Source organism: Mus musculus, chromosome 13, assembly GCF_000001635.26.
Source record: "Mus musculus strain C57BL/6J chromosome 13, GRCm38.p6 C57BL/6J".
Lineage (NCBI taxonomy): Eukaryota > Metazoa > Chordata > Mammalia > Rodentia > Muridae > Mus > Mus musculus.
Window position 1 is genome coordinate 59,631,922 of NC_000079.6, and position 26,929 is coordinate 59,658,850.

Genomic DNA, 26,929 nt, shown 5'->3' on the forward strand with positions numbered 1-26,929 from the left:
AGGCATTCAGGGATGGACCAGGACCCACATGCAGGACAGACCTATCTGTCCCTGGAGTATTTGGACAGCCCCAGGGACTTGGGACTCATGTGGCTGGAGTGGGTAGTGAGGGAGGAGCTGTTGGAGTGTGAGCAGTGGACAGACAGCTCTGACTTGTGACAAAGGACCATTCTGTGCTGCTAAAACTGACCCGTGCAGCAAAGGTGGGAGGAAGCCGGAGCAGTGGTCCAGTGAGCGGTGCAGTGGGTAATCAGCCCTGATGTGGGATGCGGAAGGAGACAGGATGACGTGAAGGGTTTTAGCCTGAGCAGCTGAGTTAATTGATCTATAGGGTCACAGTGTGGCTTCTGACATGTCAAATTATCATCATCATTATTTTTATATTTTGAGATAAGGTCTCATCCTGTAGCTTAGACTGGCCTGGAACTACTACCAGGCTGCCCTCACCCATGGCAGGCAGGTCCCTTGCTCAGCGTCTCAGGTCTGAACTTCTGTCTCCCTTTCCTGTTAGATGTTCAGGTTGCTATCCATCTCCCGTCCATCCTGCCCTTGTTTATCTCCACAGTGGTCAGGAATGCAGCAGTGGGAGCTTCAAGGTTACCTAAGGGAAACCTTGGCTTTCCTATGATCGATCCTGTGTTCAGTGTTTAGAGTAGTAATTGTCAGAGAGGACAGGACAGCCCGTCCGTCAGGAGTGTTTCTAAGCTTCACACACAGCCATGCTCTCCTAAGGGGTGTGCATGGAGAAGTGCAGAGCTGGGCTGTTTCCTGTCTGTGGACCCACGACTGTTTGTGCAGCACAAGGCTGAGTACACTGACTCAGTCCTCAAAGCAGTTTTTATGGGGTGAGAGAAGTTGTCTAAGGACTGATATGAGCAGCTCACTGAAGAGAGCTTTGCTCTCGGGTGAAGCCACTACATGGCTCCCTGAACACCCCTGTGCTTGGCTGCAGTCCGGCAGTGGCAGAGGCACTCCTCTGTGCAGACTTAGCTTCCTGCTGTGATGCTCGTGTTCTTCTTGTTTCAGGTCAGTAGAATCCTGAAGGTTGCCAAGCCCAACTTTGTGGTTATGAAGCTCTTAGCAGGAGGACACAAAAAAGAGTCAAAGGTGAGTGTGTTGTAGGGAAGGGAGTGCAGAGCTCCTGTGTACTGTCACAACAAAGGATACCTACCCTCTGTTCCTCCTAGAAGAGGCTCAGCCACCACTTTTCCTCCAGACGGTTAGAGACTTAAAATCTCAACTTTCTTTTTTCCCACTCCCATATAATCACTGACTGCCTTAGGACAGTTGAGGAAGCATGGAGCAGAGTCAAGAGCTCAGAAATGGGGCCTGGGAAGAGAGTCGGTGGTCAGGGTGACTGCCTCCCGGGCTGACCTGATCAGGCGTGAGAACTGGAGCCTGCCCAGCAGGACAGACCCTACACCCACATACAAATTAGATGGAATAAAGAATTTTAAAAGAAGTCCTGTAAAGCAGATTTGGGGAGAGAAGGTACTTAAATGTCACCTGCTTTAGGGAGGCAGTGGCTTCAGTAGTGTCTTAGTTAGGGTCTATTGCTGTAGAGACACCATGACCACAGCAACTCTTCTAAAGGGAAAGTTTGGGGTAGCTTACAGTTGCTGTTGTGACAGGAAACATGGCAGTGTGTAGGCAGAGATGGTGCTGGAGCTGAGCGTTCTACATTTGGATCTGAGGCAGCAAGGAGAGACTGTCACACTGGCCAGACTTGAGCCCACCTCCACACTGACACACTTCCTCCAACAAGGCCACCCCTCCTAACAGTGCCGCTCCCTATGGCCAAGCATTCACACACATGAAACTATGGGACCAGTCCTAGTCAGACCAGCACAGGTAGTCACATGTGGTAGAGCCATGTGTCCACATGTGCATGCATAGAAGCAGGGCCATTTCGCTCAGGGTATTGGGCGTGTCCTCAGGATGGGTACTTTTTCACTCAGTCGTGACTGGTGTGTAAAACAGGGCTCCCTGGACCTGGCACTCCCCAGTTCAGCTAAATTGGTTGCCCAGCAAGCCCCGAAGACCTGCCTGTCTCCACCTTCCCAGCACCAGAGTTCTGGGCATGTGCTGTCGTGCTCAGCTTTTACCATGGGTGCTGGGAATCAGACCTCGGGCTCGCATGCTTGTGCTGCTTGCACTGCAAATCCTGTACCAGCTCAGCCATTTCCCCGGCCCCAAGACTTAAACGCTGATAAGATGTGGCGTTGATATGGAAGATCTGACTTGTTACCCTAAAGCTGAACTGTGTTGCTGTCCTGATCTGGTTGAGCACTTTGTCTGAAGTCCATTTTCCTTGAACGTTCTCTGAACAAACAGCTGGCTAGGTATTTTCTGATGATCTGACAGGAGAGCCTCCTTCCTCGTTTCTGTCCTCTGACTGCTGCTGTTATACCAGTGTCTGTTGCACTGTCCTATTTCTGAAACACAGGAACTCTAACCATGCACATGGAGCCACTGACTTTCTGGCTTTCTTTTTAGGTTCCTCCCGAATTCGACTTCTCTGTTCACAAATATTTTCCTGTTGTGAAACTGGTTTGAAAGAGACTGCAAAGATGACCGTGTCCACTCTAGGGAAGACATCAGTCTGCCACACATGGTGACAGAAAGTGGATCTCTTGAATGACAGACAGCTTGCTACAAGGAAGACTTTTCAGTTTACCACCCTTACCTAGAGAGGATGAGAACTGCTGTTTTAAAGTGGTTTATTGTACTCCATGGGGTAACTGGGCTGGAATGCATTGGTGAACGCTACATGGTTTGATTACAGACTTAATTGTAAACATTTTTTTAATGAATGATTGAGTGAAATAGTGTTTGTAAAGGTTAATAAATTTCTTGACAAAAAAAAAAAAAAAAAAAGCTGCCCTGTGGAGAACTAGAGCGCCACCTTCCGAACAGGCAGTGCCAGCGTTACCCAGAGTCTGCAGGTGTAAGCCTCTACTCCCAAGCTCTGAGGCTTGCAGGGTCAGGCTTCAGTTACCCTCAGCTATGTACTATGTTTGAGGCCCACCTTGGCTACACGAGATTGTGTCTTAAACACCAAACAACCCTAAAACTTGAAGTTTCAAAACACAAGATTTATTAAGGATTTAAGATTCTGGTCAAATTACAAATTGATTTTGAGGTAAGAGGATCGCTAAAGTACATGAGGATTGTGACTGTGTTGTGACACAGATTTCTAAGGGTCTTTAGTCATGCAGTTGAAGGAAAACCACATCACACTGCAGTGTCTGCTGCTGGTATCAGGTAGGAGTTTGTAGGCCGCTGAGTTTCAGGTCTTGTTGGAAAGTGGTGCATCCCTTTGTTCCAGCTGAAGTCCCAAGTGCCCTGAGGTGTAGGTTTTGTTCTTGGCCACCAGCAAGAGACCCCATCCTTGATTTGCTGCTCATTCCTCTGCTGGTCTTGTCACTGGTGTGCTGTGACAACTGTCTAAGCCCGTGGGGTTTCCCATTTGTACTCTGAAGGGGCAGTGCTTTTAGCAGAGTGAGCCACCCTGAAATTCAATCTGGCTTTGTGGTTTGGCCTGACTATTGCTAGTTCATTTGGCTTACAGCAAAAATGACTCTAAGATTTCAGTGGCCTAACTCTAATGTGACAGTGTTCGTTGGTGCTGAGGATGCGACCCAGGGACTCACACATACTGGCTAGGTAGAAGTTCTCACGGAGCTATGCCAGCCCAACCCTGTGGCACCTTCCATTTCCTAGAAACACTGAAGCATGCCTGACTGGACTTGATCAAGATGCTAGCGAAGACAGGATGTTGGTTACTTCCTGGTCAGTACGGAGGTGGTATGGCTCAGCTGTCATGCATGGCTATTGGTACCCTGGAATCTTAGAACCCAAAGGGTAGAATGTGGCCCTTACCTATTGTACTTGTTAAAAAGGAAATCAGCACAGCCTGTCAGCAATATCTACACTTTAAACCCAAACCAGATTAAGGTAGAAAACAAGCACTAGAAATACAAAGTCCCCTTGAGTTTGGGACCTAGGAGCAGAAAAGGTGTAAGAACAGTCCATCTGAGGCTCTGGCAAGTTAAAGTGTAAAGGAAAATGGCTTGTGACATTAAACAGTACTCATCTAAACATGGGGTAGAACTGGGTAGTTCTGCAGTGAGAAACAACCCACGTCTGCCATAGGGGTTTAAATGTGTGCTTTAAAGAGGCACAGACAGCTGGACCACCCGGCATCCACTTCACTGCAGGGATCTTCAGCCCCTGTGCCTCTAGTGCTGCTGCTTCCTATTTAGCCAGCACTTCAGAGTCAGATCAGCCACTCTTCAGAGAGATCGTTTCTGGAACGAGTCGTCAGTGTGACTGCAGTCAGTCTGCAATCAGAAGCTGCTGATCGGAATCAAGACTTACGATGCATTACCATCAATGAACTACAAATCTTTCAAAACTAACATTCACCTTGTGTGTTTTTCAAACAGTATATAAACTTGGGAAAAACAGCTCGTGTTGCTCTTGCCTTCGTAGGAATCCAGCTTGAAACCTGAGTATCCTCCAGCAGCCAACCCTTCCTCTTGGACACCTCTGCCCATGCAGCCTTTGTCCAGAGCGCAGTGCAGGCACTGCCTTTCTTAGTGAGATGAGTGACTTACTAGAAACTCTGCCCAATCAAACAAACACAGACCATAGGTGCTCGCATTGTCAGTAACTTCATAGTGTTCTGTACATCAAAAGAATAATGAAGGTTATTTAAACCAGTCTTTTTTAAAGTAACAACTCTCACTGATATTTGAGACAGGGGCTTTCATTCTTGCTCATCTTAGCTTGGCACTCACTATGTTGCTTTAGGCTGGCTCAGAACTTGCAGCAATCTCCTGCCTCAGCCTTCCGAATCCTGAAGTAAGCCAGATATGGTGGCTGTCTTTTAATTAATGCAGTTTTTGCACAGAACAGCTTTTGTATAGAACTGACTAGTGGTGTTTATGCTGACGGTAAGAGCTCTAGGCCATTGATGGTGGAATCAAGTGTGTGCAGGAGTGATGAGCTACTTAATATCTGTGGACAGAAACTGGCAAGCGGCAGCACAAGGAGGGAGCCGCTGTGGCCAGCAGCTGCCCTCAGTCTACTCTGTCTTACACTGCAGGGTGAGGAGGTGCTGCTGCCTAGACAGGACAGCCTCATTTCTCTTTTTGGTGTTGACCTGCTTAAGAAATACCTGTTAATCAAAGCTTGATCAATTTTGACATCTCTTGTAGACACTTTAAAAGTACCCCCAAACTGTCTGAGATGGTCCCATTTTTTTTTCTTTGCAAAATGTACTGATTAAACCCCACAATAATGGGCCGACGTTCATTTCGCTGTCCATTTCACAGTTGAGTCACAGTGAACCCCCGTAGGATCTCTTCAGGCTTGTTGAGGAATATGAATGCCTACTTGATTTAGAATGTGGCTCTGCCTTTCACTCCCGACGGGCACATTTATTATGCCTCTCTTCTGAGCGTCAGCATTAAGAACTAAAATGCAAAAACAATTATTTCAGTATTAAGCATGTTGGGGAAATAGTGTGGGCAGGCAGGTCTCACTTCCTGGCAGGTTTTAGTTATCATAAAGAGAACTTCGCCTTCCACAGCATCACTGCCGCTTAGAATTGCGTGCCCATCTAGAGAACAAAAGAAATCACAGGTACAGCTAACTGGCACAGGACAGAGCTGAGCGGTGAGGCAACACTGGGCTGTGTGGCCTCCTTGAAAAGGCAGCACTAATCCTGAACAAGTGGGACAGCAAGACAGGACACAAATCGTCCAGCCATGGTAGCTGCATGCTTACAATTCATAGTGCTTTATAAGAGAACTGGGGAACATGTCCAGAAGTTAGGCTCTGTGGCACGCAGATCTCAACCTGGAAAACACTGAAGAAAACTAGTGCTCAGAGCTGCAGCGCCATAGAAAGCAAGAAGCTAACCTTCCAAAGGTCATGGATTGAGTAAGGGGCAGATGCATTAAATTCCCAAAGACTGGTTGACACTGACTGCTGTATGCAGCCCAGAAAGGCAGAGTGAAGCACTTTCTAGGTCAGTAGCACGGTACTGCTGATGTGTGCTCGGAGTCAGAACAGAAAGGCGCTTTGTCACAGATCCTGCGTGAGCGTCTCTAGAAGGCTCACAGCAGACAACTAGTTCAGAGGCATCTAATGATTGGACTAACACCTAGTGTGGAACGACTAGAGTGCCCTGGGCATCTTGTTGGGAAAGCCCTGAATCACTAAAAGCAAGCCTGTGATTTCTGGGACACCTTTGCTCTAACCCTGCTCACCACTACCCCACTTTGCAGGTCTTCTAAAGAACACAGTTTCCCTGAACAGACAACTACTTACAGTGTTACAGGAAGGTGACTACTCCCACACCACCCTGTTCTTACCATTTATATTTCTGTCATTCCCTGCAAGGGCTGCCTGCTTCTCCCTCTCAGATTCTGCTTCGTTTTCATCCATGTCGTATTCATCTCCTGGGTTCTTCTGGCCTCCCCCTATGAAACCAGCACACCAGACAGACAGAGCATCATTTTATTCCTGATGTCACTGGAACGCCAGCACCAATACACACTGTCACCCAACCTGTACCTCAGAAAGTAGCCTGACTGATGGCGCTCACACCCAATACAAATGCCATGGCGAGTACCCAGAAAGGCATCGCTTCAACACTGAGGCTATAAAAGTCAGCTCTGTGCAACGCTATAGGTGGAACAACAATGTGAACTAACCAGTAACCCCCCAGAGCTCCTGTCTCTAGCTGCATATGTCGCAGAAGATGGCCTAGTCGGCCATCATTGGGAAGAGAGTCCCCTTGGTCTTGCAAATTTTATATGCCCCAGTCCAGGGGAACGCCAGGGCCAAGAGGTCTGAGTGGGTGGGTAGGGGAGCAGGGCAGGGGAGGGTATAGGGGACTTTCGGGATAGCATTTGAAATGTAAATGAAGAAAATACCTAATAATAAATTGGAAAAAGGAAAAAAAAAGTCAGCTCTGTTGACTGAACCCTGGCACACAAAAGCTGCAGGCTTTATTCCTCACACACACACACACACACAAACACACACACACAAAATCCAAAATAAGCCATGATTCAGTCTGAAAATGACGAAACTAAATGCCTTTTTGAAAAGGAAAATCAACAAAATTAAGGAAAAGCACCACTGTTTAAGGAACTAGGCTAGTGGTGGGGGATGGCAAGCAATGGCTTCTCAATGACTCCAGTGGAGAGAAGGGGGTAACTACTGCACCTCCATGTCATGTACAGAATTAGGCTGGTCACAACCATGTTCTGCTCTGCAGAAAGAGCAACCAGGAAAGATCACAGAATGAAGACGAGACCACAGGTTTCTCCCGAACATCTAAAGTGTGTGTCATATGAGGAGGCCTGGAACATCTGCCCTGCTTCAACCGTGATGTGGAAGCAGCACAGAGCGCTCTGTCTATTTATAATCTAGGTGAGGTTACTAGTGCATGTGGAAGCAGGCACCCCACATAGGCCTGGTAGCCCGTGTCTACATTTAGCCGTGACACTTCATGTCCGTAGTCAGACACTTGAGTGCCACCAGAGTGGGGTTCCTCCCTTCCCTCAGAAGCATCTTTTTGCTGTAGGTGTGGAGCAGGGTTCTAAGCAGTGACACTCAGTGGGAGGCTGATAAAATGCACCCTTATCTAAAACAACAGACGACACTGTTCCAAGAAAGGCTGAAAGAATTAGACACATTTCCTCAATTCTGTTATTGGATCCAGCTGGGAGCACGGGGGCCATTGGTGCTCCTAGCTCCAAGGCTTGGAAAGTCCCCATATCCTTAAGGCAGCAGAATACACTCAAGATACTTAGCTGAACCAAGCTCCTACTCTTTCTAAAGAAGAGGGAAAGGAAGGCGGAATTCAACGAGACACTGTTCCTCAGATGCAGTAACATCCTTTGTCACGTCTTCCTTCAGTACTTCCAAGACATAAGCACAGAAGCAGGTGGAAACAGGTGACTGCCCACCCGGCCGCCTGCCCAGCCGCCTGCCCGCCTGCCAGGAAGCAACATTTAACCAGCTAAGCTTCCATCTCAGCATGCCACACACCCTGGAAGTCCCTTTAATATTGTTCTCTTGATAACGAACAAATAAACATACAAAGGAGTGAACAAGGCCACTTGGTAAAATTGAAGACCTGCTGACAAGCAGGAGCTTAGGGACCCAGAGGCACCCACCTTCCTCTGATGCACGCTGCTGCTCCTGCCTATCCCGGATGACAAGCTGCTCCCGCTCAGGGTACTGAGAGTCCTCCTCAGGCCTGGCCAACAGGCCAGCTGGTAGCTGTGTGTGCTGATCGAGTTTCTCAGCTCCTACCCGAGTGCCATCCGCCACCGCCTGCCCTTGGATGGATGCCTGTTGGTGCTCCTCACCGACAGCCTGAATCTCATTGGTTTCCTCTGCACATAGAACATAGGTGTGATTGCAAGAGCATTCTTTGTTTGGGGGTCTTGGGTGTGTGTGTGTCCGTGTTATTGTTTTGTTTCATTTTTATAATTTTTTTTTCATGATGGGGTTTCTCTGTGCATCTCTCTGGTGGCTGTCCAGGAACTTGCTTTGTACACCAGACCGGCCTTGAACTCAAAGATTCTCCTGCTTCTGCCTCCACAGTGAGTGCTGGGATTAAAAGTGTGCACCACCATGCCTGGCTGCAGGACCATTTTAACTAAAACAAAAATAAAAGGACTGAGCGTGGAATACACACCCATCATCCTGTCACTTAGGTAGATCAGTTCACGAGGCAGGAAGATCAGTTCAAAGGCCAACTTTGGCTACATGGTCAGTTTGAGGCCAGCCTGGGAGACTGCCTTAGGCAAAACCGAAGAAAAAAATAGTAACATTAACTGCAAGAAATGCCTGCAGGATACCTGGGATCTCAAGATTTAGGGGATGAAGGCAGCAAAGTCAATTCAAGGCCTTAGCTGCACAGTGAGTTCCGAGGTCAACCAGGCTACACGAGAGCTTATCTCAAAAAGCAAAACAAAAAAGTGTCAGCCCTGGATTCCTGACATCGCCAGAAAGAGTGGCTTCAGAACAGCTTGGAACTTGTGTTTTGATCTCCACTACAGATCAGGGGCTTTGGGGCTGCAGGTCATCTTCAGATTAAACAACAGGGAAGTGCCCGGTGTGGTGGTGAATGCCTTTAATCCTAGCACTCAGCAGAGACAGGTAGATTTCAGTGAGTTTGAAGCCAGCTTGGTTTACATACAGAGTTTCAGGATAGCTAGAGCTACATTATAGAGAGATCCTTGTCTCAAGACTAAACAAAACCCAACAAACAAAAACATCAGAAAATAACATGGATTTGTATATCCCCAGACCCCCAGGGCAGTGCTAGGCTCTCAGTCATTTCAAGCCGTGGGAGTCCAAGGGACACCAGCCACCTAGGACTCCGTCTCTGCCCTTCAGTCTCACGATGTCCCTGCTACTCTAGATTAAGGCAACTTCTGTACCTGTACTTATATAGCTGACAAGAACAAGCTGTTAGTTAGACAGAGTAGAAGCCTGTAGCCCCTATTCCAGAGCCCCAAGAGAAAGTATACCAGCCCACCCCTTTTTTGAGAGCACAATGGCTGTGTTCCAGAGATAACCAAGGTTGTACCTCATACTACAGTGGGACTTGGTAATGAGTAAGAGTCACCCAGGTGGTACTGGTTTTAAAGGCATGAAGGGGTCATGCAGAGCAGCTGAGGCTCAGCACTGTGAGAGGCCATGGAAGGCCATTGGTGAAGGTGCAGCCTCAGTTGCAATTGATGGCCCAGGACTGAAGGAGTCATGCAAAGGATTTGAGGCTTAGCACCATGAAGAGAACCTATGGGAGGCTATTGTTAAAGCCAAGTTACAGTGGAACACAGCAGCGTTTTGGAGATGCCAGTACCATGAGATGACCACTAAGAACAGCAGCAGCAGTGGAGTACAGGCAGCTGGAGCCTAGAAGACAAGGTGTGTGCTACAAAGGGCATGGCTGGAGAAGTGACCCAAGCCCTTGGAGGAGCCCAGAAGATCGTGAGTTGGATCCCAGACATTGGACAGTTGGAGTTTAATTTTTGCTTTTGATTGTGACTGTGCCCTGATATTTTTCCCTCTTGAAGGAAGAAAATATTTTAGGGGATCCCACAGATAAGAGACTTTTAATTGTAAAAAGACTTTGGATTTTAAAAGATACTGGATATTTTAAAAGGATTGAACTTTGAATATGTAAAGATTGTGGGACTTTTAAAGTTGTTTAGACCTTCTCTGCTGCATCCAGCCACAATCAATTCTCAGTGTCTGTACAGCCCAAGACACTGTTTCCACTTACCATTCTGCACCTGTGGCTTCAAACCCAAGCTCTCTGAATTGGGGGCTGGAATCTGGGACTTGTTTCTGGGCACATCCCCTTTCTCTTGTGGCATCTGTTCCTCTGATGGGACTTCTTCCTGAAGCTTGGGCTGAGGCTTGAGGGCCTGGAGTTGAAACAAGCACAGGACTAAAAGAGTAGCTCATGGGACCCTCATTAGTAAGTAAGAACCCGGAACTCAAACCATCATCTTCCCGGTCATGCCCTGTCATGTGGCATAGATCAGGAGACTCGTGGGTAAGTCCAGGTCCTACAGAAAGTAAGGCAGAGGAAAATGTAACCATCCAACAAGCCTAGCCAGGTATCTACAGCATTCAGCCTGGCACTCCACATGCCCACCCTGTCCACCGCACCTTACACGTATTCTGTACCACACAGAATACATTCTCCTGTTACGTCGAATGGAACTTGAGAAAAGTCATAAAATGTACGGAAATTAACACACTCCAAGATGTCCAAACAGTGGTGTCCATTCCCCTTGGGTTACTCTCAGAAGCTAACTGAGGTGAAGGAAGGGGACTGTCCAACTTCAGTCCATTTCTGCCATTTGGGTTTTAGAAGCAGGGAACTTAATCCAAAACACAGGCTAAGATCTACTTGTAGATCTAAAGAATAGGGTCTCCCATCTGACACACCTTACCAACCAATGATAGATAGTCTGCTTACAGCAGTTCCTTTTACCCGCCATGTCCTATCTCATGGCCAAGATAAGGGCATCCTGTGAGGCAGAAACCAATCTGGAGACAGAAAGGCAATATCAGGACCAGCCACACAGTGACAGTAAACTCACCAGGCCTTAGACATACAACAGGAAGGCCCAGTGTATGAAGTAGATATGAAAAACAGAAAACAAGACAGAGAGGGAACTAACGAGAAAAAGATTCTGTACATACATAAAGCTTTTGGTGTGCTTGTGCATAGACTAGCTATGGAGGAGGGACAGTTTCCCAAGTTTAGAGATAAAATTGAAACCTATGAGAGTGAAAAACAAGAACAAAGTCTGCAAACAATGGGACAAAATCCCAAGGACATGGGACAATTACAGAGTAGACCCCATGTGGCCTCCCTGGATCCCACATGTTCATGGTAGAAGGGTAGCCATATATGGCAGCCCTCATCTTGAGACAACCTCAGAGTGTCACACATATATAAGATCAGACCTGGATAAGATAAAAGTCAAGAGATGTCTAGCTAATGAAGATTTAAGAATCCCTGGGAGGGGGCGTGGGTTGAGAGATGGCTCAGCGGGTAAGAGCACTGACTGTTCTTCCAGAAATCATGAGTTCAATTCCCAGCAACCACATGGTGGCTCATAAACATCTGTAATGGGATCTGATGCCCTCTTCTGGTGTGTCTGAAGACAGCTACAGTGTATTCATATATACATAAAATAATTCTTTTAAAGAAAAAAATCCTCTAAATTAATGTCAAACAGCAAACTATAGATTGTGGGAGTTCAGATAACATCAAGCAGGATAAAACTATCATTACAAACTATAGGAAAATTAAAATTTCTGAGAAAGCCAAAAGGAAAATATCTGCCTCACAAGGAATGTTCACCAACACAGACCACATTCTATGCTAAAACTGTATCTTAGCAAATTTACACTAGGAACCATACCGTGTCTGCTCTTCTACTACAGTAAAATTAAATAAGGAATTGGAAGCAGAAAGATAACTGGGAAATCTATAAATGAGTGGAGCTTAAGACCCATACTTTTAAATAACACACAGCTTTTAAAGTAAAAGTCTTATTTTAAAAATAATTTGATCATGCCCTTAACCCCAGCTGTTGGGAGGCAGAGGCAGATGGATCTCTATGAGTTTGAGGCCAGCCTGGTCTACATAGTGAGTTCCAGGACAGACAGATCTATATAGACTGTCTGATCATACAGACAGATCTATATGAGACTCTGCCTCAAAAAGTTAAAATAAAATATAGATAAATAAAATAAAAATGTCTTGGTAAATATAAATGACAATTTGCTAGCATGTATAGGCTGCAGTAAAAGCAATGCTTTTTAAAATGATATTTGTAGCACTAAATGCATGCCTGAGAAAGGAAGATCTGTATCCAAGAATCAAGACTATACCTTCAAAAGCTATGGAACAAATTAGCCAATTAAATCCAAAGTCAAAGTAGTAGAAGAAAAGATATATGAATTAGCTTATAACTTAACTAAAATGAAAAAAAAAAATCAACAGAAAAATCAGTGAAAGCAAAAGCTCATTCTTTGAAAAGATAATGCTCTGGGCTGGAGAGATGGCTCAGCGGTCAAGAGCACTAACTGCTCTTCTGGAGGTCCTGAGTTCAAATCCCAGCAACCACAGGGTGGCTCACAACTATCTGTAATGGGATCTGATGCCCTCTTCTGGTGTGTCTGAAGGCAGCTACAGTGTACTCACATATAATAAATAAATAAATCTTTAAAAAGAAAGAAAGAAAGAAAGAAAGAAAGAAAGAAAGAAAGAAAGAAAGAAAGAAAGAACAAGAAAAGATAATGCTCTAATTATCAGAAGAAAGTGGGAATATTCTTACAGGTAATATTGACCAGGCTGACCTTGGCCACAGAATTTAACATTGTGACCTAGTGTGATCATTAGTGTGCTCAAGCTAGACAGCATCAAACTTCTTCCACAGGGGCTGAGACTTTAAAGGACAATGCTCTGAGCTTGGGGGCCAGCATACAAGAACATCCTGGCACCAAGCTTTGCTCTGTTGTACCACAGAGAACCAAACAAACAGGACAAAATGGTAAGGAGAGCCGAGGGCACCTCCTGGATGCCCAGGCCAGAGCAGGCCCAGATTACCTGCTGATGTTGGTTGTTGGTTTCAGCCAGGTCTCTGGAACCCGGTGCTTCGTTTCGCTTTCTGATGACCTCCTCTATCCGCTCGTCACACTGTTCCTTCACCTCGGTCATCTGGCTGATACACTGGTTCCTGGTGAAGGCGAATGGAAGGCTGTGTGGTGGATGCCCCAAGCACGCACTCCCTGATCCCATGCCCACAGTCCGTCCCCTGCAGCAGGAGACAGAACAGCCCTTTCCCACCCAGGATGAGGTCTGAAAGAGAACTACCAGGGCAAGTGTCCATCTGCAACCATTCAATGACAGAAGAAACCTGCTGGTACCATACTCTAGACTCGTTAATGTTCCGTTAAACAACCCCCTCCCCCCTTCTCTCTATATCAAAAACCGCTGCCTACCGATACAAGTTCCTGAAACCCTTGTGATTTCCTGGTGTTCAGAGCATCTTTATCCATGGGCTCCTTGGACCAGACATGTAGTGATGTTGATAAGATGGCTCATGGGGTGGGGTGCTGGGGTGCTGAACCTTTCAGGATAGGGATTGAAATACTCAGCTCCACCTCCTAGAGGAGGTGAAGGGGCCAGGAGATGGGGCTTGAGCACATGGCCAATGACGTCATCAATCATCGCCTGCATACCAACCTCAGCTACCACCTCTGGACCTTGAGCTTTGACAGCTTCTTGGCTGGTAAAAATACAGAATCTCGGATTCCTTGATTCCAATAGAAATATAAGTTCTGCCTCCTCAGACCTTGCCCTGTAACTATTGGTGGCTGTTTTCCCATGGCACCCTATGTAATGAAACTCTGAGAGTAAAGAGAGCTGTCCTCTGCTCTGTGAGTGGCTGTGGTGAATTACCAAGGCATACATCGGGTAGCCTTGAATTTGTAAACTCTCTAGTGTGTGGCTGGCTGGGGGACAGGACACTCAGGACTTGTGAGTGGCTTGTGGAACAGTCTTAGGAACTCTTAGTCCTTCAACCTGTGGCATGTGAATGAACTCTGGACAGCATCAAGACTGACTAGAGGACAGCTGGCTATCAAAGACCTTCAACTGAGGTGTGCACTGCAGGCTTGCACTGCCTTCCACCTGGAATGTGAGAACATCCCATCAAAGGGCAGAGGCAGAGCTGGAACCACTTGCTTAGAAAATGGGGAAGCTAAGAGGTGCTCTGTTGCCTGCTGTAGCCAGAGCCGAAAGACTCAAGTTTCCAGAAGACTGCAGGGGCCACACTGGGCAGCCTGCCTGAGTTAGAAGCACTCTGGAGCCTCAGTCCGTAACTTGGAGCATCTCCTCTGGCAATGCAAAGCATCATTGGATCATGACATCCCACACACAGAAGACAATCGTGTGATAGCTCGAAACTTGGACAGATAAGGAATAAGCAAAAAAAAAAAAAATGTCACTGAAAAACTTGCCAGGGTCAGTCAAAGCCACAGGTGGTAGACGAACATAAAGGGGCTAGGACTCAGCGAGTGAAGAAACTTAGCTATCTGAGGAACTAACCGCAGGCCATGCTCTACTCCTGAACCTTTATGCCTAGGAAGAGGAATTTCCACCTTCACTTGCTTTTGATTCTGCAGAAGTAAGCAGGGAGGGCCCCCCTCCACCTCTCAGGAATGCAGCAGTATCTGCCCACGCCCCCACATTCCATCTCAAAAGCAGCAGGGGAAATGAACAGACTGCTCAGCGTAAGGAAGGCCTAGATCCTGAGACAATGTACACTAGGTCAGCGCTAACTCCTGGGAGGTCCGGGGCTGGCTCTTTCATGTCTGTGCACAAAGCAGGTCCTCGGGGATTAACTGGCTAAACTCTAGTGATGCACAACCCTAGGCCATGAATGGCACTCAGGACAGTGCAGATTTTGGCCACGGTGACGGTGTCACACAGGACCAGGCATTTGCCAGCTGCTCCCTCATAGTGTGAAGATGAGCCAGAGTGCTCAGAGATCAAAAAGGCAAGGAAGGCTGCGTTGATGAGTGCAGTAATCACTCAGTTGTGTGTGCCAGGAAGAACAGTCACGTGGGATGCCTGCTGATTCCCAGAAAGACACTAACTTGTGCGAGTGGAGGGGAGAAAGCCTTCGCCTCCACTTGTGGCTACCTCAGCATTCCTGGAGACTGACAGAGGTCTGTGCAGGCATGCATGCCTGGAGGGGAGCAACATTTTATGCACGTTACAAATTTGCTAACAACATGCTTACATCTTGTCTCTAGATCACAGACATTTAAGGACAGCTATCCCTAGCTTCCATCAGTCTCTGGCCATTACCTCTGAGAGCTTCCTGCATCTGCAGAAGGGTCCTTAAGCACAACCTGTGAGGCAGACACTGTTAGCCAGAAAGACCTACTATCGAAGCTGCTCATGTCTTAGAAACAAGTGTCTCCAAGGAAGCCATTAGGAAGTACGGTAAGTGATCTGAGCACTTGGGTGGGAGAAAGGTCACAAGTTCCAGCTAGTCTGAGCTATACAAACTTGAGGCTAGTTTGGGCTACACAGGAAGACCGATTTCAAACTGCAACCCAGGGCAGCACCACTACCACTGCCTGTGCTCAAACACAGGCATCTCTCTTGGCCCATGGCTGACTTCCGATTTGTCAACACCAACCAAGTGAGACTACTGAACAGGGGGAAGTGCTGGCTGCAAGGGGCTTTTGGAGGCTGTAAGACTACGGCATTTGACACCGATCTGTATGCAATATTTCAACCTCACTAGCTCAGTTTCCGAGGCTCACTGTGAATGTTTGGGGCTAGACACAAATTGGTTGAGGGAAGCTGCCTTGGCAGTGTGAATATTTGACAGTGCCTTAGTCTCTATTCACCAAATTCCAGTAGCAGTCTCCCTCAAGTCTGAGTAAGCCATCTCTAGATACTGCCTCTCTCTGAAGGGATAGGCACGAGGTCAGCACAGTCTCACAGTCCAGTCAGTCATGACTCCTGATGCTGAATGTCTGCTCATGTCATCTGCAGTTATAGTCACAACAGCAATGGTCATGCATGTAAGATATGACAACGTCTTGCTTGGCCCAGAGAAAAGCCAGGAAAAGTGAGACTGCAGCCACCCCAGTGTTTATACAGAGTCCCTGCCCACTGGTGCAGTGCTCAGCGACACCCAGCTACTGTGCAACACATGAATGCGCTCCAGAAGTCACGCTTTCTGTAGTGTTGGGGTTTGAAGTAGCCAGGAAGAAATAAGGCAAGTCGCTGGTATTTCAAAAGATCATGGGGATGCTGCAAGGCTGGTATGCATGAGGCAACTATTCCCAGTCGATGGGGACTGCACAGCCTGCTTAACTTTTAGGAAGCCGTTAGGAAGTACTGTATAGTGATCCCAGCACTTGGGTAGGGGAAAGATGATGAGTTCCAGCCAGGCTGAGCTACCCAGGGAGACCCATTGCAAGATCAAACAGAAGAAATCAAGGAATTTAGCAATGTACATCTAGTGACAAGCTAAACCCATGCTGTCTTGTAGAAGGATAAAAGCCCAAGTACCTTTTAAATGATGAAACACCTCGTGGCTATACGAACTGCGTATGTATGAGGCAAGTACGTGAGAAAATACAAACCAGCAAGTGACTGCAGTCCTGCAGACAAGCATGGACTAGAAGTCAATGTGGGAAAGGGCAGCAGCTCCAGGGCTGGGCTGTGATTCCTTCCATAAGCTTCCCTGGATCACTGTCCTTTAAACTGGTGGAAAACTAAACAGACGGCGGCTGGAGGCTCCTCCCTGCAATCTGTCCTCTGCTGTTTTCCTGCTGGGCATGGCCTACCCTTTAAAGCTTCAGTGTTGATCAAACTCCTCCAATCTCACTGTAAAATGTGGAAAATCCTCAAGGCTGCCACACCACCATCCAGCAAGAGCCTATCAATATCTCACCACAGTGTTCTAGGCATTTATTTGGCTCATGCTTGACATTGAGAAAAATACTTATTTTTACATGTATGTGTACACCTGAGTGTACACACGCTCACCATGTGTGTGCAGGAGCCCACAGAAGTCTGAAGAGGGTATCAGGTCACTTGGAAATGGAGTTACAGACGTTCGTTAGCTACCACATGGGTGCTGAGAACTGAACCCGGGCACTCTGCTAGAGCAGCCAGTGCTCTCAACCTGAGCCACGCCTCCAGTTCACACCTGACATTTTTAACGTGTTCAGATTGCCAAAGCGGTACAACTGTGCTTTAGTTTATGATACATAAATGTTATGGTATAGTGACAATCCAGGCCCTGCTGAGGCCTGCTTGTGTGTGTGTGTGTGTGTGTGCGCACATGCACATTTGTGCTTCCATGTGAACATATGCATGCATGTACACAAATGTACCTTTACTACTTACTCTGTATAATGAGCCCTGCTGGCTTATACTTATATAAGGTGCAATCAAATAGGACACTGGTTTCTAAAGGACAGGAGTCCCTCCTCACATGCTCCATGTGACAAGGTATCAGCCACCTCCCCGCGGGGCCCCACTCACAGGTCATAGGAGAACTTCTTCTCCAGGCTGGTCTGGTTCTTCTGGAATTGGAAGATATCCTGCTGCAGGCTGCTGTAACTCCTCTGCAGTGCCTTCAACTGGTCTAAGCCAAAAGGACAAGTCACCTCACTGGCCTCTGTGTGACGATCATGTCACTCAGACACCCAAGAATTGAATCTGGTAGTGGCGCTGCATGCCTTTAATCCCAGCACTGGGGAGGCAGAGGCAGGCTCTGGGATGTTGAACCTAGTCCGGTCTACAGAGCGAGTTTCAGGACAGTTAAGGCTGCACAGAGAAACCCTGTCTCAAAAAAACAAAACGAGAAACACACACACACACACACACACACACACACACACACCAGAACCATGAGCCAGCACAACTGGCACAGAAGGAAGCAGAGAGGAAGGGGGCAGCCCCACCCTGCCAGCACACCACCAGTACCAGAAACTCTCCCACAGAAGCCTGCACCTTGACCCTATCAAAAATGTCTACTAGAACTCATTTTAATGACTCGTTTTTTTAATGTGTGTGTATGCGTGCACCACCATGTGTAGAGGTCAAAGGTCAACTTGTAGGAGTCAAGTCTCTTCTTGCACTGTGTGGATTCTGGGAGCAATCTCAGGTCACCGGGTTTAGCAGCAAGTGCCTTTTCCGGCTGTGATATCTCACCAGACCCAATGCATGCCTTACACACACAGCTTGAAGAAAACGCTATACAAAGTTTAAAATAAGTTTGTGCCTTCTGACCTTGGCCTGAGGTCAGGTGTGGGACTTTCCACATGTTGCTGCCCAGAGTCTCAGAGCACTGAGTACTCCTCCTCCAGTTCCATCACGTGCTTGCTGGTGGGAACTGAATCTTAGATCTTGCAAACACTACACAAGTGTCCCACCCTCAGCATACCCCATCCCAGCATTTCTTAAAGATCCATAAACTATGTCCATCATAACTCGCAGTGTACACAGTAATATTTTATATTACAGGTGGGTAAAGAATACATTAACGATGGCTCAATAACTTCTAACACAAGATGACCGTGACAGAGCCACCTGAGACCCTTGTGGGAGTCGGGCCAGGCTGGCTCTCCCTTGAGGCAGCTGCTGGGCTGGAGAGGAGTGGGGGCAGCGCTTACCTTGCAGGTCTCGAATGAGCTTCTCGCCTGTGGTGATGTTATTCACTAAAACCGCCTGCAAGGATACAAACTTAGAATCAGACATCTCAGCTGGGCAACTCAGCCTTCAGGGCGCGTGTCAGAGGAGGGGATGGGCACCTAGGCAGCAGCAGGGCTGCCGGGTATGGGAGCCATGCTCTGATCTGCTGTACTCTCCATCCGTATCCTGGAAGGACAATCCCAGTTCCCAGAAACCCTTCCCTGCCAGACGTAGCTTCTTCCTCTTCCAAGCCACGGACTCACTCAGCAGCAAGCTCCTGCCACGGTCCCTGTGCCTGCCCAACATGAGGTAGGGAAGAGGTAGCTAGCACACAATGAGGATTCTGGGTCTGACAATCTCGGCTACTTTGTGCCTGCAGCGACTCACTTGCCCTTTGTAATAGCATTAGGAGCTGGACAAGCCTTCATCCCTTGGCAAGAGACAGGCACCTGGGCCTAAGGGGCAGCTTGTTCCAGTGGTTCAATAGCAAAAGGCTAAAGAAGAAGAAACAGACAAATGCTACCTACCATACCAGACACACTCCAGAGAGCAGGCTCTCAGCGGCTGCCCTGCAAGTGGCTAGGAACCTGAACAAGCCACGTTTTATGAGCGTCACCTGAGAGTCTTAACTTTAGGCATGGGTGTGACAGGGTTAAAGAGTCCCAGAGACACGCTAGTGTGCTTCTGAATATTTATCCTGCATCCGGGCAGGATCTGTATCCTGAGTAAGACCCGCCCACTTTGAGGGTACCATCCAGGGAGGGCTGGGGAAAGGGGATAGGCACGGGGTAAGTGTCAAGCGGCCATGACAAAGAGGCCTACTACAAGCAAGGGGAACTGATGTCCCTCGCTGAGCACTGAGGGACATCACCCTCAGCTGCCTCGAGCCCTCTGATGGCCCGGGAACCGCAGCAGCCTGAGGACTTCGAAGGCAATTCTGCTTTCACACGTGTCTTCTCACCTTCCCTAAGAATACGAAGAGGGAGCCAGAAAATGCCAGGGAGGTTTCTGCATATAATTGCGAACTTATAGAAAATGTTGACTTGTGGTCAGGACTGAAAACGCTTCCTAGCTTTGTTGGTTTGTTGGGGGAGGGGGCAGTGTATTTATAAGGAAGGGAAGAAACTGCATCCAACAATTTCTTAAATTCATTCTTTATATTAGCATACTAGTATGTAGGACATGTAGGTCAGTCGGCTTCGTTGTGACGTTTTTTTTATACAACCATGTATTGTGCTTGGCTATATTCACCCCACAATTATTTTCAAATAGCATAATAGATTCTACTCTTAAAAATCAGTTTTTCCTCATATTTTGAGTTTGAGTAACTTTAGGGTGTCCCTGTGCAGTGTCATCCGAATGAACTGGAAATTAAACTGTTACTTATCCCGAATACAAATTTATCCCAGCCATTCTGGTCTGAAGACAAGTTATGTCTGCATTAGATTGTTGGAAAACCAGCTGTGTTTCATAGCTTTCAAACCGCGGCAAGGTGGAGGGCCTTGAAGCTCGAGGCTCAGAAGAGAGGCAGATACTAAAGGACATTGCACAGATCCACCAGGAACAGATCAGAGACACACAAGTCCACCAGTAACTCCTGGGGCTGGCGGGAGGGATGGGAGTGAGTGCTTCCCCAGAGTGTGACAGCTGCACAGTATTATAAAAATCATGACAACAGCATTGTCTGATATATTAAAACGTATCTATGTTTTATAGGTGGTTTGCCTACACATATGAATGTGTACCATGTGCACAGAGGTCAGCCGTGGGTAGGGATCACCTAGCCCAGATACTGACAGTTTAAGACCTTAACAGATGCTCGTGGCCCGGGACAGCAGAGCCTGAGGGAGGGAGAGCAGGAAGCTGAACCGCAAAGAGTAGACCTGACTCCCAGGGACCACATCCCGCTGGATTCACACTCACCCCCAAACACTTCACCTCCACAGCCCCTCAAAACCAAAGAGGGTCAGTCACTGAAAGCATGTTCCCATAGAAACAAGAATGCTGTCGTGGGATAGCTGGTCAGTGCTGACAAAACTCTGTGATTAAGCAAACTGGCAGAAAGGCGAGCAATGCTGAACTGTTTCCACAAAGAGGTTGCTGGGTTTTTTCAGTGTGACAGTGGCGGCTGTGCCTATAAAGCAACATTGTTGCCACCTGTCACTGAAGGAACAGATGCTGTCTGAGCAGCCTCTAGCGATGAAAGCAACATTGTTGCTGCCTGTCACTTAAGGAAGGAATGCTGTCTGAAGCCTCTAGAAGCCTCTAGTGATTTCACAGGGAGCCAACATCCTAGCAGTTATTTAACAAAGTAGACCGTAAACAGGTCAATGCTTGATGTAACCTCCTGCTACAATCGAGAGTCACAACACATAAGGTTTCCCAGGAAACCTGGAATCAAGCCTCCGCAGTTCACCTGGGCTCCCCGGCTTTGCTTCCAATGTCCTCAGTGTGCTTCTGTCTCATCAGCCTGTCTCTCCTGAGAGGAGAGTCATCTTTCATGATGAATTGTGTAGTGCTTTCTGTCACTGTGACCCTGGATCAGGTTTCAGAAGTTGCTGCCAGTTAATTATGGTAAGGAGCATGGAGGAGCAGTTCACGCATGGTGACCAGAACAGACACAAGGAGGAGGCAGGGACTAGGTGGTCCTGAGGACCTGCCTTGTCACATGACTTCTCTTGGGAAGACAAGAACAAGCTGTTCACCTCCAACAACAACACAAGCCTAGTTTGGCAACCTACTCACTTTTACTGGGGGGTGATAGCGACATGGGTGAGGGACTACTACAGGAGCATGGCTAACAGAGACCCTTGTGTCAGTAGAAGCCACCTCAGCATCAGGAAAGCAGCATCCCCGGAGCTCCCTGCTCACCTTGCAGGCAGCTCCATTAAAGACCCCGTCACAATTCCTTCTTGTGGTGGAGCCTTGGAAGCCTAAGTTCTGAGCGTCCTTGCTTAGTCCTCAGGGTTGAGTATTCCTTTCCCCTCTAGGAGGGAGTGGTTCCGTTGGAAACGGCGTTACAGATGCCCCCAGTGACCTGTCTCTACAACCAAAACAGCATGCCAGCTGGGGCCAATCCCACAGGGCAGGAGCCTGTGGAGACAGGCCACAGTCAAACCATGCCACGAGCAGGGAAGGCCTGCCTCTCCTCCATAGCTGTAGCCAAAGAGGTTCCTCACGGGGAATGTTGGCCTAAACCAGCTCTGCCTACAAACCCACCCTCCCCACATGCTCCTTAAACTGAAAACCTCTGGCCTTCATGACCACACCACCCCTTTACCTCTATCCAGCTACTGTTCTAAACACCAAGGTGCTGAACTCTGGCTCTGCTGAGAGGTGGGGAGACAGACAACTGGAAAAGCACGGTGATCCTCTGACAGGTGGCCCTGCACAGGTGTGCATGAGATGTCCAAGTGAACAAGCACTGAGGGGCGCGGCAACAATCTATCTACACTCCAGCTTCAGGCAGCAAATAAAGGCACTCGGCATTTGAGCTGTGGTTCGGTGGCTGAGTACTGCCTCCAACAAGTCAAGGGCAGAGGAAATGGCTGAAGCTCGACGCCATCTGTGGAGGAAATGCCTGATGCATACGGGCTGGCCACCCAACCAAAGCAGCTCCGGCCAGAGCACCCTGAACCTTTGATGGAGGAGAGCAATACCCTTCCACCTTCACAGCTAGGCTGAGCAGGAAGGCCCAGCTCAGCGGAAGGCCAGGGCACTCTTCATGCACCCTAGGATCTTTTTTGCAGACTAAGGGCTGCAAGGAGTCCCCATCCCCAAGGTAAGGGAGAACCCTGTGGAAAGTGAGCCATAAGCCAAACTGGCTGCTGGGAAACTAAGAATCTCCAGAAAAGGGACTGTGCAGGTGCTGGTGATAGGAGGGAGGGACGGAGGGAGGGACAGAGGGAGGGCAGGCAATGTGATGATGGCAGTTTTCTGGGGGTTGCAAAGTCCATTTCCTGGGAGAAGAGTTGAATGACTCCGAAAGAGACTAGGCCTCGGAGAAAGAGAAAGTAATAGTCCATACACTTGGTGTTTCATAAGGGGCCGCCCCTTTCCCTTACTGGTCCTGTTTATGTACCTGCCCTGGAGCCCTCCTGATGTTTCTCCTTGCAATGTCCTCTGCAAACAAGAAGCTACCATCTCGGGGAACCTGCCTGGGCTTTCCTGGTCCACCTGTGGACCTCTAAGGCCCTGTCAAAAGAAAGAGAACAGGGGATCACAAATGTCTCCCAGGCTCTTGGCCCACTGCATGCCTCTACAGGTAACTTGGGTTAAAGAGAATTCCCAGGGGGCCCCAAGCAAGCCAGGCATGGAGGACCCCAGAACACTCACTGATGCCTCACTTGTAAGTGAACTGAAATCAAACCACAGCCTCCTCTGTCCTCGCCCTTGACGCAATGCACACTCCTGTGGCACACCCAGCACCTCCTTGGCTCCTCTCCACATCCCCTTGCTAGACACTGTTCAAGACCATAGCTCTGGTGCTGAGGGTAGAGGCCGAGGGTCAGTTCTAGCACCACAGCTCCATCTACCACCACAGCAAGGAAGCCGCTAAGACAGGGAATCTCAGCTCTGTCTCTGAAAGAGAGCATGCTGGCACCAACAATTCTGAACTCTTTCTGGCTAGCTTTGGCCATCCAGGAGACAAGCCATCTGTGGGCTGGAGGCCTGTGGCCATAGGTTTTCAGCCTCAAGGGACTTCACGACTAGGACACAGATGATTAAAGAATCCCTGCACAGAGCCCCTGGCGTGGCCACATTGTATTGTACCCAAATGGGAATCTTGTCCATATATCTTGTCTCCTGTTCAGGAGGTGACACTTGCACCCAAGTGATCTGCTCCTGAGCTAGTTAGACAAGCTGGTGAACGTCCCCAAGGACATTTGCCCAAAACTGTCCATCCCAGATAGAATACCAGTGGCAGACTAACTTATTCCAAGTCTAGAGTAGTAAACCAGTGAGCTTAACTGAGTTACTTAGGAATCAGGGATAAGGGCTACGTGCAAGGGCACGGACAACTTAAGGCAGGTACACCACTACAGAAGAGGCTCCCCACCCGCCACAGTTAGCTGTTAACTAACCACTCACACAGCCGTGAGTGGCCCTCGTGCATTCAGTGCCTGCCTCGTGAGCTGCCTGTGAGCAGCCAAGGAGCCTTTGCGGCTGTCTATAAGTCAATGGGAGGGGTCAGTTCAATGTTAAGCAGGTGTGGGTTTCAAGATGGCAGTGGTCACGCCCTGCCTGGAGGTCAGAGTTTCATGGCAAGTTACCAGGGCCATGACCATCACTCCTAATGATCCCACTTGTGACGGCTAACCCTACCTGTCGAGTGCAGAGGATCTGAAATCACCTAAGAGACAAACCTCTGGGCACGCACGTCTAGGAGGAAGCATCTCCATGGGGTAAACTGAAACATCAAGGCCTGGCCACGTGACAGCCGCCATGATGGACTGGCCTTTAACCGTGAGCCAGATAAGCACTTTGTCACCTCTGCCACAGCCTGAGGAAGGCAATGGATCCACCATGGGTTCTAAACCCCAAGTAACTGTAGACACCAACGTGCCAAAACCAAAGGGAAAATAGCATCAAGAAGAGGGTTGCTGGGGTGCTTTCCCTCCACGCTTACTTTATGGTATTAGGTTAGAAAGTGTAAAGGGAACTTTGAGCATGTCACGTGGGACCCTGCACTCCTTTAGATAGGTACGGCCCCCATAGACTGGTGTGTGTGTGTGTGTGTGTGTGTGTGTGTGTGTGTGTGAATGCTTGGCCATTGGGAGTGGCACTGTTAGGAGGTGTGGCCTTGCTGAAGGAAGCGTGTCCCTAGAGTGTGGGCTCTGAGGTCTCTGAAGCTCACAGTTCATTTCCTGCTGCCTGCTGATCTGGACGTAGAACCCTGAGCTCCCTCTCCACACTCTGCAGCCTTCCTTCTTGCATACCACGTCTGGGAGGCTCAATTCCACGGTCCACAGTCATTCCGAGTAAGATGCACTAACCACGTGGGTTAGTGGTTTCCCCCCACAGAAGCAAATCTGTCTGGATCACTTCCTGTTCCTTTAAGCAACCCCAATAAAACTCACTGGTTCACCACGGTGGACTTGGGGGGTATCTGTTTGGGTTTCTTGCTGGTTCCCTATCTGGGGCAAGTAGACAAGCTTTCAGTCACCCCAGGAATAGTCACTCGGGGAGAAACCAGGAAGCTGACAGCACCTCAGTGCACCCTAGGGTAAGTGAGGATCACCCAGCCAGAGGCCCCGTCCTTCCTTCCACCTATCCACTGCTCCTGAATTTGCATGGCTGGAATCAAACCCAGGCTCCACCAGCAGGCAGCTGTTCATCTGGGAGCTCCTCTTGCACACAAAGCAAGGAACAGGCCTCTGTAGCTTCTTCTCCATCCCCCTCACATCTTCCGTTCAGTCCTTTCTGACCCGGGAACTTTATTTCCATCACAAAGGAAATGCACTCTAAGGATTTTCTTTGTGTCCCGCAAGGCAAATTAACTCACACAAAAAGTATAAAAGTCAAGGCAGACACACAGCTGCCAGGAACCAGCCAAGCAGAGGATGCCACAGACATTGACGGAAGCTATTTCTGACTAAGGTTTGGCAAGCAAACATGGGCAGGAAGCTCTGCATTTGTCCCAACAGTGCTACTGAGTAGCCAAGGATCTCCCCACCTCTTCCTCTAGGTGGGCCAAACAGTAAATACCCTGCCCCGACCCAGGACCCGCAGGACATCTCCAGACCTCAAATCAGCCTTCTGACAGAAACATAACAGAATGAACTCCAACCTTAGGAGATAATGCAGAGCCACACAAGTGAATATTTATGGGATTCTGTCAATAATTAAAACCCCCAAGTTTCAAACCTTTAGAAATGTGTTTTAAGCAGCGTACAGGCTCACACCTACAATTCTAACACTCCAGAGGCTGACTGGAGGACCACATCCCAAGTCTAAAGATAAGTAAATTAATGAATAAAACCAAATAAAGACAAATTTGTTTTATATGTACCCATATATGCACCTGTTAAAGGAAAATAAGGAGTTGGGAATAATGGCTTTTGCCGCTAATCTTCGTATTTGGGATTCTGAGGAAGGAGGATTGCTGTGAGTTTAGGACCAACCTGGGCCACATAGTAAGTTTCAGGTCAGACTACCTCCAAACCATGAGGCTGGAGAGATGGGTAGCAGTGGAGAGGACTTGCTGTGCAAGCTCAGGTCCCAACAGCCACATGACAGACAGGAGGACTGCAGCAACAGCCACAGCCACGTGGCAGACAGGAGGACTGCGGCAGCTGATTGATCTTCAGTCTAACTGACAAATCACAGGTCCAGGATAGGAGAGACCCTGCCTCTAAGGTATAAGCAGAGGACAGCAACAGAGGAGGTCTCCACAAGCACTCTTGTGGCATCTGCTCTGCACACACGTGCGCACTATACTCACAGAGACACATACACACATACACATAAATACATTTTTTAAGAAAAACAAAATTCCACTAACGAATGAGAGCCGCTGGCCTGGTGAGATGGGAAAGGGTGAACTCTCCGGGTTTAAGCTGTTTACACTGTGGTCATTTGTTACGGCGGACCTAGCAGACATGGGCCTAAAGTCTTCCTCTTGGCACCTGGCCAGTGAAAGGAAGTCAGGCAGGTGTGTGGGAAAGATGAAGAAGTTCTGCTGTCGCAGCCAAGTGAGCTCTCAGGTGACAAGTGCGGTTAATAGACACATGGCGGAGTCCTCAGATGACTGCCAGCAAAGCCTTTGGGAACTCCAGGCCACACGGGTATAGGAAAAACAAGCCACTTCCACAAAGCATGTTCTACGGGGATCTAACCACCACTTCCAAGTAACCTGAGATGTAGGGACCGAAACCAGGGTGTGTGTGCCTGTGTCCATTCACCTGAATTAGATGCAGAATAGTCCCCTGAGTGGGTGGCCACCACACAGGCTGGAGCCTGGACTGGAGCCTGGGCCTGAGACGTGGAGGGTGAATGAAAATCACTGTGTTTGTTGATGAGGTGTGTCCTCGTGAAGGCTGAGACAACAGAGTTTGATGTTTGAGAATAAAAGAGAGCCTTTGGAAAATTCCGTATTTTACAATGACATGAAACTGTAGATGCACTGAAAAATCT

General features: G+C 48.3%; 2 protein-coding genes across 7 annotated transcripts in view; one reads left to right on the forward strand and one right to left on the reverse strand.

The window, feature by feature from the left end:
• Positions 1-2,877, forward strand: part of Naa35 (N(alpha)-acetyltransferase 35, NatC auxiliary subunit) — a 49,466-nt gene extending 46,589 nt beyond the window's left edge. For 4 of the 5 annotated variants that reach the window (NR_168734.1, XM_030247467.1, NM_001384120.1 and 1 more), the window contains 2 exons: positions 1,027-1,107; positions 2,497-2,826. Coding sequence is in view for 4 of the 5 variants with exons in the window: in XM_030247467.1 (XP_030103327.1) it covers positions 1,027-1,107; positions 2,497-2,556 (141 nt within the window). In the remaining variant the exon portion in view is untranslated. Of the gene's footprint in view, positions 1-1,026; positions 1,108-2,496 lie in introns of all 5 variants that reach the window. The other variant, NM_030153.2, reaches the window with a different exon arrangement.
• Positions 2,878-3,074: 197 nt separating this feature from the next.
• Golm1 (golgi membrane protein 1) overlaps positions 3,075-26,929 on the reverse strand; it is a 40,789-nt gene continuing 16,934 nt past the window's right edge. For both annotated transcript variants that reach the window (NM_001035122.2, NM_027307.4), the window contains 7 exons: positions 18,775-18,829; positions 17,642-17,744; positions 13,172-13,301; positions 10,322-10,466; positions 8,199-8,420; positions 6,384-6,491; positions 3,075-5,480 (listed from right to left, as the gene is read on the reverse strand). In NM_001035122.2, the coding sequence (NP_001030294.1) occupies positions 5,371-5,480; positions 6,384-6,491; positions 8,199-8,420; positions 10,322-10,466; positions 13,172-13,301; positions 17,642-17,744; positions 18,775-18,829 (873 nt within the window). In that variant the 3' untranslated portion in view covers positions 3,075-5,370. The remainder of the gene's footprint in view (positions 5,481-6,383; positions 6,492-8,198; positions 8,421-10,321; positions 10,467-13,171; positions 13,302-17,641; positions 17,745-18,774; positions 18,830-26,929) is intronic.